General features: G+C 64.4%; 6 protein-coding genes across 6 annotated transcripts; 3 read left to right on the forward strand and 3 right to left on the reverse strand.

Annotated features, from left to right (window-relative positions):
- Positions 1-419: 419 nt before the first annotated feature.
- On the reverse strand, positions 420-1,062 carry EMIHUDRAFT_246751 (hypothetical protein; the record flags this gene model as incomplete). Its single annotated transcript, XM_005766022.1, has 4 exons — positions 420-511; positions 585-631; positions 688-872; positions 973-1,062. The coding sequence occupies 4 exons, from the start codon at positions 1,060-1,062 to the stop codon at positions 420-422; spliced, it is 414 nt and encodes a 137-aa protein (XP_005766079.1).
- A 3,931-nt stretch (positions 1,063-4,993) lies between these two features.
- Positions 4,994-7,662, reverse strand: EMIHUDRAFT_76510 (threonine-tRNA ligase; the record flags this gene model as incomplete). Its single annotated transcript, XM_005766023.1, has 9 exons — positions 4,994-5,272; positions 5,357-5,428; positions 5,497-5,610; positions 5,728-6,066; positions 6,127-6,312; positions 6,390-6,437; positions 6,574-6,645; positions 6,803-7,243; positions 7,318-7,662. 9 exons carry the CDS (start codon positions 7,660-7,662, stop codon positions 4,994-4,996), a joined length of 1,896 nt encoding a protein of 631 aa, XP_005766080.1.
- A 967-nt stretch (positions 7,663-8,629) lies between these two features.
- EMIHUDRAFT_119784 (hypothetical protein) lies at positions 8,630-9,860 on the forward strand (the record flags this gene model as incomplete). Its single annotated transcript, XM_005766024.1, has 2 exons — positions 8,630-9,260; positions 9,424-9,860. 2 exons carry the CDS (start codon positions 8,630-8,632, stop codon positions 9,858-9,860), a joined length of 1,068 nt encoding a protein of 355 aa, XP_005766081.1.
- A 591-nt stretch (positions 9,861-10,451) lies between these two features.
- EMIHUDRAFT_246758 (hypothetical protein) lies at positions 10,452-11,189 on the reverse strand (the record flags this gene model as incomplete). The annotated part of the gene is made up of 1 exon (XM_005766025.1): positions 10,452-11,189. The coding sequence occupies one exon, from the start codon at positions 11,187-11,189 to the stop codon at positions 10,452-10,454; it is 738 nt and encodes a 245-aa protein (XP_005766082.1).
- Positions 11,190-12,370: 1,181 nt separating this feature from the next.
- EMIHUDRAFT_246759 (hypothetical protein) lies at positions 12,371-13,133 on the forward strand (the record flags this gene model as incomplete). Its single annotated transcript, XM_005766026.1, has 4 exons — positions 12,371-12,441; positions 12,654-12,758; positions 12,831-12,896; positions 12,998-13,133. 4 exons carry the CDS (start codon positions 12,371-12,373, stop codon positions 13,131-13,133), a joined length of 378 nt encoding a protein of 125 aa, XP_005766083.1.
- A 538-nt stretch (positions 13,134-13,671) lies between these two features.
- EMIHUDRAFT_119786 (hypothetical protein) lies at positions 13,672-15,371 on the forward strand (the record flags this gene model as incomplete). The annotated part of the gene is made up of 5 exons (XM_005766027.1): positions 13,672-14,394; positions 14,503-14,571; positions 14,646-14,747; positions 14,923-14,979; positions 15,048-15,371. The coding sequence occupies 5 exons, from the start codon at positions 13,672-13,674 to the stop codon at positions 15,369-15,371; spliced, it is 1,275 nt and encodes a 424-aa protein (XP_005766084.1).
- Between the last annotated feature and the right edge of the window lie 1,441 nt (positions 15,372-16,812).

Raw genomic sequence — 16,812 nt, forward strand, 5'->3', positions numbered from 1 at the left:
TCGCCCTCCTCGCCGAGCAACGCACGGAAGGCGAGCGAGCGAGGCTGCTGGCCGCGCACCACTCCGCCGCCTCGCCCGTGGTCCTCGCCTGAGGCCCGCCGAGACCCGCCGAGATGAGCCGAGATTGGCCGATATGAGCCGAGATTGGCCGAGATGAGCCGAGATTGCCCCCGCCGCACTCCCGCCTCTGGCGGCCCTGTTCCCACCTCCCACCAGCCGGCCGTAGCAGTAATCTCCGGCAATTTCAGGGCATCTCGGGTATTCTCGCCTCCCACCAGCTGGCCGTAGCAGCAAGGCACGACGCAGGCGCGCGCGCGCCGCTGAGTCGCGAGGGCGAGGCACGCCTGTCGTGGACTCGTTAGCCATGTTTGTTCGACCATGAGGGAGGCGTGAGGGCGGGGGCGAGGCGCGCCTGCGATTCACCAGTAGATTGTGTCACCCTCAATCCGTGGGTGAGGCGCCCCCGCGAGGGCGAGCCACGCGTCGGTGAGCAGGCCGCAGAGGTGGAGGCCTGTTTATCAACCACTCATCAGGGCGACTGCTTGCTTGAGAATGCCGCGGAGCGGGCCGCGGAGGGGGAGAACCGATCGCGACGTCGAAGCAGGCCGCCGAAGAGGCGTACTCGTCGATGCTGCCTATTGTTCAGTCCTCCGTTGCTGATTCACTAACTAAGCCGAAGAGGCGTACTCGTCGATGCTGCCGGTGAAGACGGCCGCATTCGCAAGGCCGGAGGAGGCGACCCGCCCCGCCGCGATGTTGCTCGTGTACGGCTTCACCTCGACGAGCGTGAAGAGGCAGTCTGGCCGCAGCGACGCGAGGAGGAGGGAGAGGTGGCCGCAGCCGGCGCCAAACTCTACGACGCGCGAGCCTGGCTCGAGGAGAGGAAGCACGTGCGACGCGACGCTTCGGAGCTGCTGCCGCTTGCGGAGCGTGCGGTCGGCGCCTAGCAGCCAAGCCGTCTAGTCGCTGGACGTCCGTCGACTGCTCGTTTGTTCGTGCGGTGGCGCCTAGCTTCCCGGCAGCTGGATCGAGCTCTCCGGCAAAGAGCTGCTCGTCGCTCATGCCCGCGATTTGACTCTGCTGCGGAGCTGCGCTCCGCTGTGGGCCAGTGCTCGACTGCGGGTCTGCGGTGGACGTACCGTTGCTCTCGGCGCAGTGTGCGCTGTGCTGCGGGTCTGGTGGCGGCGGCGGCGGTGGGCGGCGGCAGAGGTCTCCGAGGAGGTGCTCGACGCGAGTGTGGACTAGCTGGACAGCTTCCGAGCGCTTGTGCGACTTTCTCTTGTGGTACGTCGTGGTGGTCGGGCGAGGCGTGACGGTGGGGCAGCCAGCGCGCGAGTTCTTTACCAAGTTGCAACCCTTGCTTGTTCCGCACTCGGCTGTGAACGCTGCTGTTTGCCGCCGGTTGAGCAGCACCCCGTCCCCATCCAGGTTGTTGGTTGCTGCCCCAGGTCCCGCACTATGTAGGTGCACTGCTTCAGCAGCGTGCACCTACCTCGATCGACGATCCTGGTCGCTGGTGTCGGTTGCGCAACCTTTTTGCCGACCTCCGAGCCCAGATAGCGCGCCGTGTCTGATCCTCGTCGGCATCTGCTTCCGGGCCTGGCGGCCCGCCACAAGGACTTAGGTGAGAAGTGCCCGCCGAAACATCGGAACGACGCTGCTCCGCTCGACTTGGTTGGTTGCTGGCAGCACCCCAGCACCGGGGGGTCCTGAGAGCTGTTGGTTGGTGCTCTGTTCACAGCACAGTGCGGAACAAGGGTTGCAACCTGGTAAAGAACTCGCTCGCAGTGTCCCCGCGATCCTTTCTTTTCTAACGCCCCGGGCCCCAACGCAGCGTCCTGGCGTCTTGAAACAGTTCCGCTCGTCTCCAATCCGCCCATCGAAGCTGGATGGAGAGAGAGAGAGAACCGCGTCGAACTCAACGGCGCGGGCTCTCTCGGCTATGGGACCAGCCCCAGCTTCGGCTGAGGGCTGACAAGCTGCCGAGCCCAAATCACCGTGGGTGTCGTGATTTCTCCCTCGGAGACAGCGCCGTCAACAACCGCGAAGCCGCGCGCTTCGTCTCCGCCTCAAGCCTTCCCCTCAACGCCTTTCGCCGGCAAAGCCCTCGATGTCCGTGTCGACGGCACGTACGCCACCGCCCTCTCCTCCGACACCCTCCAGGACGAGCTCCAGCGGAAGCTCGGCCTTTGGCTCTCCGCGGCGCTTCCCACCCTTCGGGTCGCGCTCGAGCGGGGCATGCCAGTCGATTTCTTCGGCGACTACCTTTACAACAAGGCCCACCACCGGCGGCCCCACGACGGCGTCCTCGCCGCCTGGGCGGACGCGATGCGCGCCCCGGCCAACGCGCCAAGGAGAAACCAGAGCTCACCCGGCAGTACAACGAGGGGTACAAGGTCGACCTCGCAGAACCCCATGCGGGACCGGGGGGGGGTGCGATGAAGTGAATGAAATCAATCTCTGGACGCCCCTCCTCAAGACCTCCTCGCCGGGCGTTGGCAACGCCTCGAGTGGCGGCACGCCCGCCTCCGTTGGCCACTCCTACGCCTTCGGCAACACCGAAGAGAAGGCCCGCCGCCTAAACATGGGCTGCAAGGCGCGCGGGCAGCCCGGCCAACCCTTCGACCACAAGACCGGCCACGGCTACGTCAAGGCGCATCGCGGTTTCTACCACGACGCGATCTTTGTCAAGCGCAACAACTTCAACCTGCTGCTCCACGAGACGTTCGGCGGCGGCTTCTCGCCCACCGCCGTTCTCAAGCTGCGCCGCCTCGCGCGCAAAGTCGCGCGCGGCAGCGTCGACCGCACGGCCTACTCGCCCAAGTACTCGCTCTCTTTTATGTCCCACCATGCAGAGCGCATCTCTCTCTCCAGGCCCCAAATGACGTGTGAGTGTTAGAGTTGTTTGGTATTGTCTCCGCCGATCGACGCGCGTCCCAAAAGTCGCCAAAAGTGGCGGCGTGTCGCAGATCCGCCCGCCGTCCCGGCGGTCCCGCAGCTCGCGCACATCTCCCTCTTAACCCACCTGTAACATCACATAAAGGTATTGCTAAAAATCTCTCTCTCTCTCGAAGCTTCGATTGAATTCTTTTCGTAACATTTGTCGTGCGAGGTTGCAAAATTCTGATGGTAAAATTCTTTTTGTTCCCAAAACAAATCAAACGGGGATTCAACTCGTATCTATCTGATAGTCTGATCATCTCCCCCCACCCCCCCCCTCTCTCCACTCTCTCTCTCTCTCTCTCTCTCTCTCTCTCTCTCTCTCTCTCTCTCTCTCTCTGTCTCTCTCTCTCTCTCTCTCTCTCTCTCTCTCTCTCTCTCTCTCTCTCTCTCTCTCTCTCTCTCGCGGCGCACTCCGTGCAGCCACCGCAGCCTCCCCAGCCACATCGCACCGCCCAAGGCTGCGGTTTGGTAGCACAGAAGCGCGCGCACTCGCCCGAAGTTGGTGTCAGCACCCGAAGAGCAGTGCACTCGATGCAGTCACCACAGCCGCCCCAGCCACATCGCTCCGTCCAAGGATTTGTCTTCAGTGGACAGAACTTGTTGCACGCGCCGAGCTCAAGCACAGGCTGCATCAGCAGCCACGACAGCATGACGACCGTGGAGGCCGAGGCTAGCCCTGCAACTGAAGGATGGTGTCTGGGGTACTTTGAGGCGCACGATCGGTCGTCCGCCCCCCCCCCCAAGCGCTCGAGAGTTTGCCGAAAGACTCATGAATTTTTGGGGGTCCGCATCATCTTTCGGGATGTTATATAGGCTGTTGAATCGAAACTCATTGCCAATCTTTACATTACATACGGACTGCGACCATTCTGTGATCTTGCCTGATCCGTGCGTACTTACTTTTATCTCTAGCTTGCTGGGAGAAAGAAAAGGGAGAGGTCCCCATCGATAGGCCCCTCCTACCTACCTAAAGGCCCTACCTATGCGCGGCGTGAGAGCTCGGAAGCGAGCTTTGCACGGCGATCGAGGATGGCACGGTTCTCTCTCTGTCCGTTGCTTGCCTTCGAGCCCGTCGTCGGTCGACGACCGGCCAGCCGCCACGCCACAGCCTCTAGTTAGAGTTGTTTGGTATTGCTAAAAATCTCTCTCTCTCAGAACCACAGCATCAGAAAAAGCGCACGCCCCGAAGACGCTCGCCCCGACGACGATCCCCTGGATGGAGACACGCTCGACCAATATTGCAATACACAAATAAAAAATGGAGCCCTCACAGAAGACACGATGGGAGAGGGGCGCCCCACCCTGCACAGAAGCTCTGATTTTCACACAGAATGCGCCTCGCGCCGCGCCTGGGCCTGCCGTTGCGCTCGCTGCGCCTGCGCGATCATCGAGCTTGGCACGATCCTCTCGAGGCCCGCCGCCTCGCGCGCCGCCAGATACCTTGGCAGCAGCGCAAACGGGGGGATTATCGCGCCGAGGGACTCGGCGCACCCGCGGTCGAGTTGCAGCGTGCGCCAGTCGTACAAATGCAGCCACGTCACGGCGGCGAGCTTCTGCCCGCGCCTCACGGGCACGGACGCGTGGTGAGAGAGGAGCTCGGGCAAATCAAAATCCTGCGCCGAAAGGGACGGCCACACAACCACAACAACAACGTGTGAGTAGCTCCAACACGCTCATACGGTACGCACGTACGTGCATCCATCCAGACCGAACGAATGAAGCATTCTAGCATTAATGACCTCGGAGCCGACGCCTTCCCTGATGGGCTTTCGAAGAGGCCGACAAACTGCTCCGGCCTCTCCCCCCCTTTCCCAATCCTCCCCTGGCTCAGGCTCCTCCATCCTCGCGGCGCGCAGACCGCAGTGCGCACCCCGCCCCGCGAGGACGAACCCTTTCCGCTTTCGCCGGGGCGTGCCTCGCCGGCGGGGCTCGCGGGACCCTGCCGCCCGCCGCCGCCGCCCTTCCCCCCCTCCGCCGCCAAGAGGTAGAGCCGCCCGTACCACAAAAAAACTCTCTCACCTCTCTATGTCCACGGGGCACCCCTCACAGCTCACGCGGACGCTGGAGCGGCCGCGTCAGCATCCTCGGCGTCGCCGCTGGAGAGGAGGACGTCGATCGCCGCGGCGCCCGACTTGCTTGCGAGCTCGAGGCGCGGGAGCGCCACTTCCACCGGCAGGGTGCCTCCGTCGACCAGCCCGGCCGGCGTGCGCGCTTGGAAGGAGAGCGTGCCGCCCTCGACCTCCTTGGCGCCGACAACGGCGTATAGCGGCACCTTCTCCTTATTTGCGATCTTGATCTGCTTGGAGAGAGAGCGGCCGCCGACGTCCACCTCGGTGCGTGTGGGGGGGAGGCGTGATCTCAAGACTACTGTAGAGGGAATGTGGCCGAGGGATGGCCCAAGGGGACGTCGCACCTCGGCGCGCAAGCCCAGCCTGCGCGCGCGCGCGATGACGCCGTCGCAGTACGGCTTAAAGTCGTCGCTCACCTGTTCACAGTGCGGTCGGGCCGTGAAGCGTTGTCGCGAGGAGACGCCGGCCGTACCACGTAGCCAACAACCGGCAGCAGTCGCAGCTGGACAGGCGCGAGCCAGAAGGGGAAGTCTCCCGCCGTCGACTCGAGGAGCACGCCGAAGAAGCGCTCGAGCGAGCCGAAGATGGCGCGGTGGACCTGCGAGGAGGGGAGGAGAGGGGTGGGGAGGAGAAGGGTGGGGAGGGGGAGGGGTGGGGAGGTGAGGAGAGGTGGGTGAGGAGAGAGGCGAGTGTGGGGAGGGGCGGGGTGGTGCACCATGATCGGCCGCTCCTTTGTGCCATCGGCCGACGCGTACTCCATGTCGAACCGCTCGGGCAGGTTGAAGTCGCACTGGATCGTCGAGCACTGCCAGAGCCGCCCGATCGCGTCGCGGATCTTGATGTCGATCTTCGGGCCGTAGAAGGCACCGCCACCCTCGTCGACGCCGTAGCTCCACCCCTTCTGCTGCAGCGCCCCCTCGAGCGCACCGGTCGCCCTCTCCCAGATCTCGTCCGACCCCACCGCCTTCTCCGGCCGCGTCGAGAGCATCACCTCGTACTCGGCAAAGCCGAACTTTGTGAGGATGGTCTCGGTCAGGTCGAGCACGCCGAGGATCTCCGCCTGCTCACACTCTACGCTCATCATCCACAGCCTACCTTCCTTCTGCTCGAGCACGCCGAGGATTTCTGCCGTGAGCTGCTCGGGCAGGCAAAAGATGTGCGCGTCGTCCTGCGTGAAGCCGCGCACGCGGAAGAGACCATTCAGCGTGCCCGACCTCTCGTAGCGGTAGACGGTGCCCAGCTCGCCCCAGCGCAGCGGCAAGTCGCGGTACGACTTTGGCTCGTCCTTGTAGATGAGCACCTGATTCAGTATAGGCATTGGTCAACCCACTGAGTCGCGGTACGGTCTTGGCTCGTCTTTGTCTACGAGATGAGCACGTGGAAGGGGCAGTTCATCGGCTTGAGCTGGTACTGCGCTCCCTCGACCTGCTCGCAGTTGGGAGAGGGTGTGAAGTGACTGCTCTCGACCTCCAGCGCCTTACCTTGCCACCGCATATCTCGGCTCATCTCGCTCATCTCGGCTCATCTCGGCTCATCTCGGCTCATCTCGGCTCATCTCGACCTCCATCGCGTTGAACATGCCGTCCGCATAAAAGTCGAAATGGCCCGAGGTCTTCCACAGGTCGAGCGATGCCTGATCACGGCGCCAGCTGTGAAGAGGCGACGGCTGGCTTCGGCGTGCCTTCCGTAGGTCGATCGGCGCCATGTGCGGTGTGTAGAGCAGCTCGTACCTGAGCATGGGCGGCAGCAGGTGTGAACAGCACGTGTGAAGAGACGCCGGCTCACAGCACCGCGATGAGAGTGTGAGTGTAGAGCAGCTCGCACCCGCCCTCGTAGTGGCAGTCCTTCCAGTAGTCCTCCATGATCCGCCGCACCCTGCTCCCCTTGGGGTGCCAGTGCACGAGCCCTCCTCCGGCGTCCTGCTGGATCGAGAAGAGATCGAGCGCCTTGCCGATCTTGCGGTGGTCGCGCCGCGCCGCCTCCACCCTCAGCCTGCGGTGCTCCTCCAGCTGCTCGACTGTCTCCCACGCGGTGCCGTAGATACGCGTCAGCATCGGACGCGCCTCGTCCCCGCGCCAGTAGGCGCCCGCAATCGACTCGAGCTCTATCGCCTCTGCTGGCAGGTCTGCCGTCGAGCCGACATGCGGGCCAGCGCACAGGTCCCACCAGCCGCGCTTGTCGCCCGGCTCGCCGGTGTGCCAGATGGTGATTGGAGCGGCCGGGTCGCGCGCCTAACAGGCGGACCCTTCCTTGAAACTACCCGGAACCTTCGAATGAGCCTTCTGCAGCGATGGCCGGGTGCCACGATCGTCTCGAGGATCTCGAGCTTGTACGGCTCGTCCTGCGCCTCGATCCTGCGCCTCGCCTCCTCGTAGCTCACGACCTCCTCTACGAACGGGAGGCCGTACGAGATGATCTTGCCCATCTCCTTCTTGATCTTTCGCAGGTCCGTGTCCTTGAAGGGCCGCCCCTCCGGTGGGTCAAAATCGTAGTAGAATCCCTTCTCGATCCACGGCCCGATGGTGCATTTGGTTCCTTTGAAGAGCTTCTGGACCGCCTGGGCCATCACGTGCGAGGAGGAGTGCCGGATTCGAAGCAGCGCCTCGGACTCCTCGTTCGTCGGTAGCGCGATCGCCTCCGCCCACTTCATGCTGCTCTCCCCGTCCGCCATGACAGCGATCGCCCGTCGCGGAGCGGGCGCGGCGAGGCGGCGGTGGCGAACGCCGGTGCGGCTGCGCGCAGCAGCCGATAGCAGCGAGGTGGACGAGAGGAGCAGCAGCATTTTGTTGCCGGGCAGCGGCCACAGCAGGTGAGAAGATGGTGCCAGCTTTGGATCTTGCCTGGGCAGCGGCCGTGCAGGTGAGAAGATGGTGCCCGCATGAAGGAAAAGAATTTTTATCGGGCCTCGCCCGCCAAGGCATCGTAGTACTTGTCTGTGTGCTAAACCACTACAGCATGGATGGTGCCCGAGCATGATGTATGTGCGCGTCTGTGCGTGTGTGGCACAGACGTTAAGAAAGAAAAGAAAGAAAGGAGACAGACACGCCAAACGAGGGATGGGACGAGGACAAGGTCCCCACCTGCACGAGCAGGATTTTGGAAGGACGATCAGGGGGACAGGTGGGGCTCTCCTGCTCCTGACAAGGGACACGACAGGCTCGCAGCGCGGTGCACGGTGGGCTCCCAACTCCACTGGCGGTCTCATCTCAGTCTAGCGACCTGCCTCCAGCTTGTCGCTGGCAGTCTCTCGCACATGCACACTGACACAGGGGTGGCAGGGGCGGCGGCACGAGTCTCCCACATACTATGCGGGCCTCACTAGAGGTGCGGCCTGTGCGTGTCCTCGCCCTTGAGGGGGGAGGGGAAGGGGCTGTGTGTCTGTGCATGTGTGTGTGTGTGTGTGTGTGTGTGTGTGTGTGTGTGTGTGTGTGTGTGTGTGTGTGTGTGTGTGTGTGTGTGTGTGTGTGCGTGTGCGTGTGCGTGTGCGAGCCGCCCTGAACGCCACGAGCGCGCCGCGAGCGCCGTAGCGCCGGCGAGCGCCGTCGGCAGCGCGCGACCGCCACCCGGCACAGACGTTGTCGTATGCGCGGGGGCTGTGCTTTCTGCCCCCCACAGAGATGGAGCCGACTGCACACCTCAGTTACAGTAATCCAAAACAACCTGACGTGGCGGCGGCAAACATCGGCAGGGGGCACAGGCGCCTTGTTGCCGATCTGAAGCTTACGAGTTCGCTCGCGAGCAACAGCAAGGGCAAGGATGGAGAGGGTGAAATTCGGCTCGGTTGGAAGGGGGCCTATGTGCGCTTTGGCAACACGGAGACCGGGCTGCTCAAGTTGGTCAAAGGGCGCGGCAAGTGGTCTCCGTCGGAAGCGACGGCAGCGGCGGTGGCGGGGGAGGAGGAGGAGGCCGAGGAGGAGGGGGAGGAGGGGGAGGAGGAGGATGCCCCCAAGGGAAAGCTCAAGGAGCAGCCTGGCGATTACCCCTTTGCGCGGCAGCAGGATTGCGATCTACGTTTGTTTGATTTTGAGGCTTTCGGAGGCTTTGGAAAGGAGGTTCGCAGCACCCTGAGGGAGGCGGCGAACCAGCTGAGCAACAAACTTTCGCACGCTCAGCACCTGGACGAGGTCACATGGACCACCAAGAACTGGCACGGGCTGCAGATGCAGCGCTTGTCTGTCGTCCTCCACACCGCCGTGGCGTGGCAGACGGTGAACGAGCTAGCGTGCGGGGAGAGCGGCATTGTGCATGGTGCGGAGTGCATTGCCGTTCTTAACGGAGTCGCTTAGGCGGCTCCGGTGGTGAGCCTGTGTGTGTGCCAGTCCGCGCCAGTCTGCGCCCTTGTCGTGCCAGTGTGCTGTGAGAGAGGCTTGTATCTTAAGAATTCTTCCCCCCACAGACGTTGTTGTCGTAGCGGCACCCACATCGCACCACAAAATGTTCTTCGGCCCTTTGATTCTCTCACTGAGCTGCAGCGGCACTGCAGTGCTGGCGGGCTCGCCCCGAGTCCGCGCCGCGCCTGTGGTCTGCTCAGCCGGCTGGTCTTCGACGACACCGCTCGCGAGCTCCCTCGACGTGGCGCTCAGTGCCGCCGTCGAGCGAGAGGATTACAAGCTGGCGGCGGCGGTCAAAGCGGAGAGGGATCGCCTCTACAGCGAGCTGCGAGGATCACCGGACCTGATCCCTGCCCTCCTCCTGCCGGACGCGCTGGCTGACGCCATTGGCCGCGAGGACTACTTCCATGCGGCTGCAATAAAGACAGCGATGGTGGAGGTGGAGGAGATGGGGAGAGCGCGCCGGGCGAAGCAGGAGGCGCTCAACAACCAGTTCAGGCGGTGGGGAGGTAGGTAGACGAGAACGAGACGAGCCTGCCGTACATGCTGTTTAATTAATTTCGCGATCGACATACAAAAACGTCTCCAACTCCGTGGGCCGAGCGTTTTTGATCTCTGGGTCTGTGGGGGGCCGAGCCGCCTCGGGGTGGCGGGCGGGCGGGCGTTTTGAAAAACAGAAAACAGAAAACAAGAGGGGGCCCGGGGGCCCGGGACCCCACTGGGAGTAGAAAATACGCCCAAGGGGGCCCAAGGAGGCGGCGCGGGGAAGCAGCATCAGGTGAGAGCAGGAAGGATGGCGCTAGGGTCGGCTTTGAACAAGGGTTTCCAGGTTTTAGATCAGTATTGGTGTCGGCACACATCCCCACATGAGGTCAGCGGCGCGCAGTGCCTCTCTCGCAGGCTGATTTTGGCTGTTTTCGAGCTTGTTTTTGTCCTTTGTCGGTTTTCAGTCTAGGGGGCCCGACCCCCTCAGAGGCGGCGGGCGGGCGCCCACAGACCCAGAGATAAAAAACGCTCGGCCGTGATTGTGATTCCGCAGAGAGCACACAGCACACACATACCACAGAGAGAGCCGCCGTCCAGGTCCTAGGCACCAAACACGCGATCGCTAGAATGGCGGGCCCGGCGATCGCAGCCGCTGGATTGAGTCGCGCAGGCCAAACTCGGCGACCCGTATCCGCTCGTCTGCGGTCGCGGCCATTAGCGCGGCTGGGCGCACCTCCAGAGCGACGCCAAGCGCAGGCAGAGGGTTTATCAGCCCCGCCACCCACAGCGCGCGCGCGTTCGGCCTCGACTCGCCCGGCAGCGGCCCGAGGTCGTCCAGCACGGCGTCGAGCTGCCCCGGCGACCGCTCCCGACTCGTGGAGCGGAGGAGGGAGATCCACTCCTCCACGAGCGGGCCGAGCGACGCGAGGAGCTCCGCCGTGGCCGCCTCCGTCACCGGCCCTAGCGACTCTGTCGCGCCCTCGACCGCCTCTGCGCCATCGATCGCCACCCAGCGCACGCGCGCCTGCCGCCCGAGCCAGCGCGATCCCTCCTCCGCGCCGGATTCGAATGCACGGCAGAGGCGGCCAGCACGCAGCGCCACCTCGGCCCCACCACGAGCGTCCGCGTCGCCGATCGACTCGACCTCAACCTCCACGCCGTGCGAGTTGATGCGTAGCCCTTGCCGCCCAAACATGCAGAGCACGCCTTCTGCATTTGTCGCGGCGCGGCACACGTCGACAAAGGCCGCCGGCGCCGGAAGCACGAGACGCTGGCCTGGCACCATCGGGTCGAGGTCGAAGAGGCGAGCGCCGGCCTCGCCCCGCGAGACGGCGTCCACGCGCCGCCGGAGGAGGGCCATGTCGAGGTCTTCGCTCAGCTGGGGAGCGGGCGCACGTTGCGGCGCACGTACGGGCGGCGGAGAGGCCACAAAGAGGGACTGGGAGGCGAACGTGGCTAACCACATTGCTTGCTGGATTTCGAGCTCCCTAGCCGGGGCCCAAGTGCAAGTGCAAGATGGCGACCCCTTCTGCACTTCAGCTTGAGCACTTGAGCACTGGATAGGGTCGGTTCCGCATGGTACGGGACCCCTCGATCGTCTCGCCCACCCTCACCGGTGTGTTCATCGGGGGGGGTCATAACAAACACGGCACTTCAGCTTGGTATATCCCAGATCATACCCCAGGGCTATACCCTGATACCCTCTTGAGAGGACCCGCATTGGGCCCCTAGAGGATAGGCTGATACCCTGGTGGGTTACCCTTCACACCGGACACGACCCCCCTCTTCCCCCCTCTTCGCGCGCTGCGCGCGCGCCAAGACAGACAACGCGCTCGAGACAACAGCTGGCTTTGCCGAAACGGGTGCATTGCGCGCGCAACAGCTGGTGGGCGTGGCGCGCGGGTACGGCGGAAGCGCAAAGAGTTTGAATGATACCGGGGCGGACCATGCTCCATGCGGGAGGGCTCGGTCCTCGGTGCGAGCTGTGAATTGTCGCTTCGCTGCGCGGCCGCCGATCCGATACCTTGATACCCAGCCGAGATAAGTCCCCACAGAGGCCTAGAGCCTAGAGCATACCTTGATACCCCCTCGAGAAGGATACAATGATACTATACCAAGCTGTTGAGTCCAGGCGAGTTGCGCTGGCCACGATCGCTACGCCGAGCCGAGCTGACGCGCCGAGGCGCCGGCCAGTCGCAGCCGTGAGGCATGCCACAGCAGCAGAGGCACCTCCCACCCATTGGGCGGGCAGACAGAAGGCCAGGGCAGCACTGGCAAGTGCAACGCGCCTCATGTCGGAGAGCGACCGTGCCTCGTTCGCGCTTATGATGTAGAGTTTGTTGTAGAGATTTCGCGTTGTAGAGCGCCTCTACATCGCTCTACAACGCACCCGCCTCGTCCCGCGGCGGATGTAGAGCTCTACAGCTCTACAGCGCTCTACATCTCTACAGCTCTACAGCGCTCTACACTCTACATCCTCTACACCCTCCCTCAGGCTGCGAGGTGTCTTTTGGCATGTGAGCGCTTGCCAGAGACGCCAGGATGCTCGGCTTCCACGCCTGCGGCCGCGGGCGAGCGGGCGGGCACGCCAGGCTCGGCGACGCTCTGCGCGGGTCTTCGAGCTCGCAGCCCGCGACGAGCCAGCATGGCTCGTCGCTCGACGGCAGCCTGCTCAGAATGCTCACTCCAAGACAAAGTACTTTTTTAAGGTGCTCTACAAGCTAGGCACAAAAGATATGGCATTGCAGGCCATTTAGGGCCCCTAGACGGTCACTGAGTAGGCCAAAATCCCCACTGGGCCGGGAATTACCTTAAATTCTTTTAGTTGTGCCGACAAATGCCCGTGGCTTTTGGGCGCACCTCTGGTGGTGTTGCGCGCTCTGCGCGGCGCCACCGACGGCGCGTCGGAGTGGCGGCCGCCACTCGCGTGGTGCCAAGAGGTTCTCCGGAACCCTTACACGCACCACGGCGGCCGCCTTCAACTCCCCGAGCGGGGCCCTAGGACCAAGGGCACGCTCGGCAAATTCCTGCGCTTTGCGCAGGGTCACAACCCCTGGGCCAGTTGTTGGTGGAACCACCTCAAGGCCAGCGCGCATGCGCGGGCGATGGACTGACTCCAGCAGCTCAAGGGCTCGCGCTCTCCTCACCGCCGCGCGCGCGTTGCAGCAGGAGTGCCGCAAACCGCAATGCGGCATTGTGCGACTACCGCATCGTGCCGCAGCTGCACCGCTTCTCCTCGGACATCATCGTGAACTCGGTGGTCCGCTGCGAGGACGCGGTCAGCACCGCGCCGGATCTCTTCTGAGAGCCGGCGCGGATCGCGGATGCGGCTTGAAGGCTCTGCCGGCGGATCTGTGGCCTGGCGCCTGCCAGACTGCGGGTCCAAATACCCCGGCGCTCGCGCGCGCCACCGCCCCCGGCGCGGGGTGGGATATCAGTTCGTGAGTTCTGTGTCCCCGTCCCTGTGCTCCACCTTCTTCTCCCGTGTCGGTCCCTGAGAACCCCACTATACAGCGCCACCTCGTGAGCTGTCCTGTGAGCTGTGTGTTGTGCGTCCAGCAGTCCGGACCCAGTGCTACGGCCGGTGACAGCGTGCCTCGTGTCGGCTCCCGAGCCAATCGTGTGCAGCGTGTGTGTGCGTGTGGGCCCGTCCTCCATGCTTGGAGGTGTGTAAGAATGACTGACTGTGCCGACAAACTCGACCCAACTCCAGCCTCCGCTGCGCGTGCTTGCGAGTCTGCTCGGCCTCGCCAACGCCGCTGCCTCGACTTCGCCTTGCCAGACCTCCTCGCCGACGGATGCGGAGCAGCGGCCGTCCATACAAGCATCTCCTGCATGTGTGTATGCTGCTCGCCCTCGCGCCGCTGTCCTCTAGCGACGGCAGCCACGCACCCGCGAGGCATCTCGAGTTTGGCGGTCTCCAGGTCCTGCAGCAGCGGCACGCGCGACAGCTCGAGGCGGAGGGCGCCGACGGATGTGTCGACGCCAGCGAGCTCTGCGCTGGGTGGGCGGCTGCTGGCGAGTGCGAAGCGAATCCGGACTTCATGCGGCACGACTGCGCCGCCTCCTGTCACGCGTGCGGCGCCTCGGCGCACGCGCCGGCCACGCCCGTGCGGCAGGGCTGCAGCGACGACCCGGCGGAGGGCTGCCGGTCGCGAGAGGCGGCGGGCGAGTGCGTGAGCAACAAGACCGCGATGCTAATCGCCTGCCCGACGGCGTGCGGCCTCTGTCGGATGGGCTCATCCCTCTGGACCTCGATGCAGGCCGCCTTTGACTGCGGCGACAAGGACCCGCTCTGCAGCAGGTGGGCCGAGGCGGGCGAGTGCACAAAAAACCCGCAGTTCATGAGCGACTCGTGTGCAACCTCGTGCCGCACGTGCGCCCAGAAGCGGACCGCCTGCGACGTCCCCCCCGACACGCCGCCCCTCGTCGGCCCCGGCGGCATCTCTCAGACCATGGAGCGCATCCTCGCCGAGTTTCCGCAGTACAAGCCGCGCGCACTGTCACGGCCGGGCGCCGGTCCCAAGGGAGCCGACTCCCCGTGGGTCATCGCGCTCGAGGGCTTCGTGAGCGCCAGCGAGGCGGGCGGCTGAAAGAAACGAGCCCATAGCAACGGACACCACACGAATGGAGAGGTGGGTGAAAGGTACCCCGCCCATGGGTCGTTGCTGCAGGCAGAAGCCTTCATCAGCGGCTGCGCGGCGCACTTTGACCGCTCGCTCGCGGGCGACCAGCTCTCGCCCGTGCGCACGCCTGCGCTTGCGAGCGAGCTGCAGTCTCGGGCCATCTCGGTGACGTCGGCTCCTCTCGGCTCTAGGTGCGAACCTCCACCCAGTGCTGGTGCTCGAACAACGAGTGCTCCGCCGACCCGCGCACCGCCGCGGTCGAGCGACGCATCTCCAACCTGACGCGCGCCCCGGTGGGGAGATGCGCCGAGATGGCACCCGAGACGCGTCTTGATTCGCCGAGATGCGCCCGAGATGCGCCGAGATTTGCCGAGACGCGCATCTCCCAGCCTGGCCTGCGCGCGGGGGTCGCGGGGCCGCCCCAAGCTGATCAAGCTAGCCTACCCTCACCGCCCCCCCGAACCGAAGGTGCGGTACATGGAGCCGTTCCAGATCCTGAAGTACGAGCCGGGCCAATTCTACAAGGTGTGGAGATCTGTAGCAGCCCCAAAGCGAACTGACGCTCACGCGTCGCCTTTGTTTGCTGTTTCAAGGTGCATCACGACCAAAACTCGGGACTCTTCACGCCGCAAGGCCCGCGCGTCTACACCTTCTTCATGTACCTGTCAACGCCGGCCGAGGGCGGCGGCACGCGCTTTGCCGACCTCGACGTCGTCATGCCCGCCGTCAAGGGCAATGCGGTCATCTGGCCGTCCATCATGGACGCGAGCCCGAGCAGGGACGAGCCCTACACCAACCACGAGGCGCAGCCGACGACGGTGGGCCGAAAGTACGCGAGCAACGTGTGGGTGCACCAGTTCGACTACCGAACGCCCGCCGACAAGGGGTGCCTGCTGACGCACAAGAATACTCATTGAAGCTTAAATAGCTTTTTGGGAGGCCTAGTTAGGCTTAGGGCATGCTACGTTTTTGTATTCGAGCCAGCAATGATGCAGACGCTGGCCAGACGGACTCGTGAGGGGCTAGGACGGGGGAACGAGCGATGATAGTAGGGAGTAGAAGAAAGCAAAGAGGAGCCCTGCGCACGCACGACTCCGCAGGAGAAGCCCCCCCCCCCCAGACAAAACACAAGGGAGAGGTGGGTGGGTCACCAAAGGTGGCGCCGCAGTCGGCAGCGCTGCAGGCGGCGCAGCAGCGGCGTCTCGCGCGCGCGCGCGCGCGCGCGGCGAGGGAGGAGGGGGGGCCTGCGGCGCAGTCGTTCACGGTGCTTGTGTGAGGGTGAGGGGCGCGTGCTCTCTACTGCCGGGGTCTGTGTGAGGGTGTCTGGCCGCGGGCCGACTCATCTCTCTTGTGTCACGCATGCACGCTTCTCTATAGCGTTGATGGCGCACACGAACGACCCAAATAATAAGGGCGAAGAGGCACCCATGGCTCTTTGTTCTTTTCCTTTTGTCCTGTGACGCCGGCCGCGAGCGAATTCTTTCATGGGCGCAGGGCACCGGCGCCGAAACCAGGACGGACAAGCCCGGCGAAGCCGACGCCGCGGGAGCCGCCAGCGAAGCCGCCGAATGCGGCGGGAGCCGCCGAGAAGCGACTGTCCAACAGCGTGAGATCATCGCGGCTCGCAGCTTGAGCACATTTGTCTAGCTCCTCTTTGCGTCGCCCACCCTCGTCGCGCCTCAAGCGGGCAGCTCGGTCGGCACCATGCCGGTGGCCATGCTGCCCGCCGTTCTGATCTCAGTCTCCCTCTTCCCCTGCGTCCACGACGACAGCAAGTGCTCGAGCAACGGCAACGACTGCAACGCCGACGGCCAGTCTGAACCGCAGACCTGCTACGACGGCTACATCGTCAGCCCACACCCCGACGACCCTCGAAACGACCGCCACTACACCTGCTACCCGCCTCACTGCCGCTGCGACGCGTCCAAGTGCTCGAGCGACGGCGACGACTGCAGGGCGCCAGTCTGGGCGCAGACCTGCCGCGACGGCTACTTGCCGATCGCGTTCAGCGACTCGCAGTACACGTGCTGCTTCGATGACCAGCCGCCGTCCTTGCCGCCGCTACCCCCGTTCCCTCCGGGCCAGGCCCCCGCTCCGCCACCATCGCCACTGCCGCCATTCCCGCCCGGCCTGGCCCCCGATCCGCCGCCGTCGCCGCCGCCTCGCTGCGTCCACGACGACAGCAAGTGCACGAGCAACTACTGTCTCATATACTGGGGCGAGACCTGCCGGGACGGCTACATCGCCAGTAGCCCGAATCCCGAAGAGACGTGGAACACCGGCCGCTACACGTGCTACCCGCCTCACTGCCGCTGCGACGCGTCCAAGTGCTCGAACGACGGCGAATGCCACGCGCCA

Source organism: Emiliania huxleyi (assembly GCF_000372725.1).
Source record: "Emiliania huxleyi CCMP1516 unplaced genomic scaffold EMIHUscaffold_527, whole genome shotgun sequence".
Lineage (NCBI taxonomy): Eukaryota > Haptophyta > Isochrysidales > Noelaerhabdaceae > Emiliania > Emiliania huxleyi.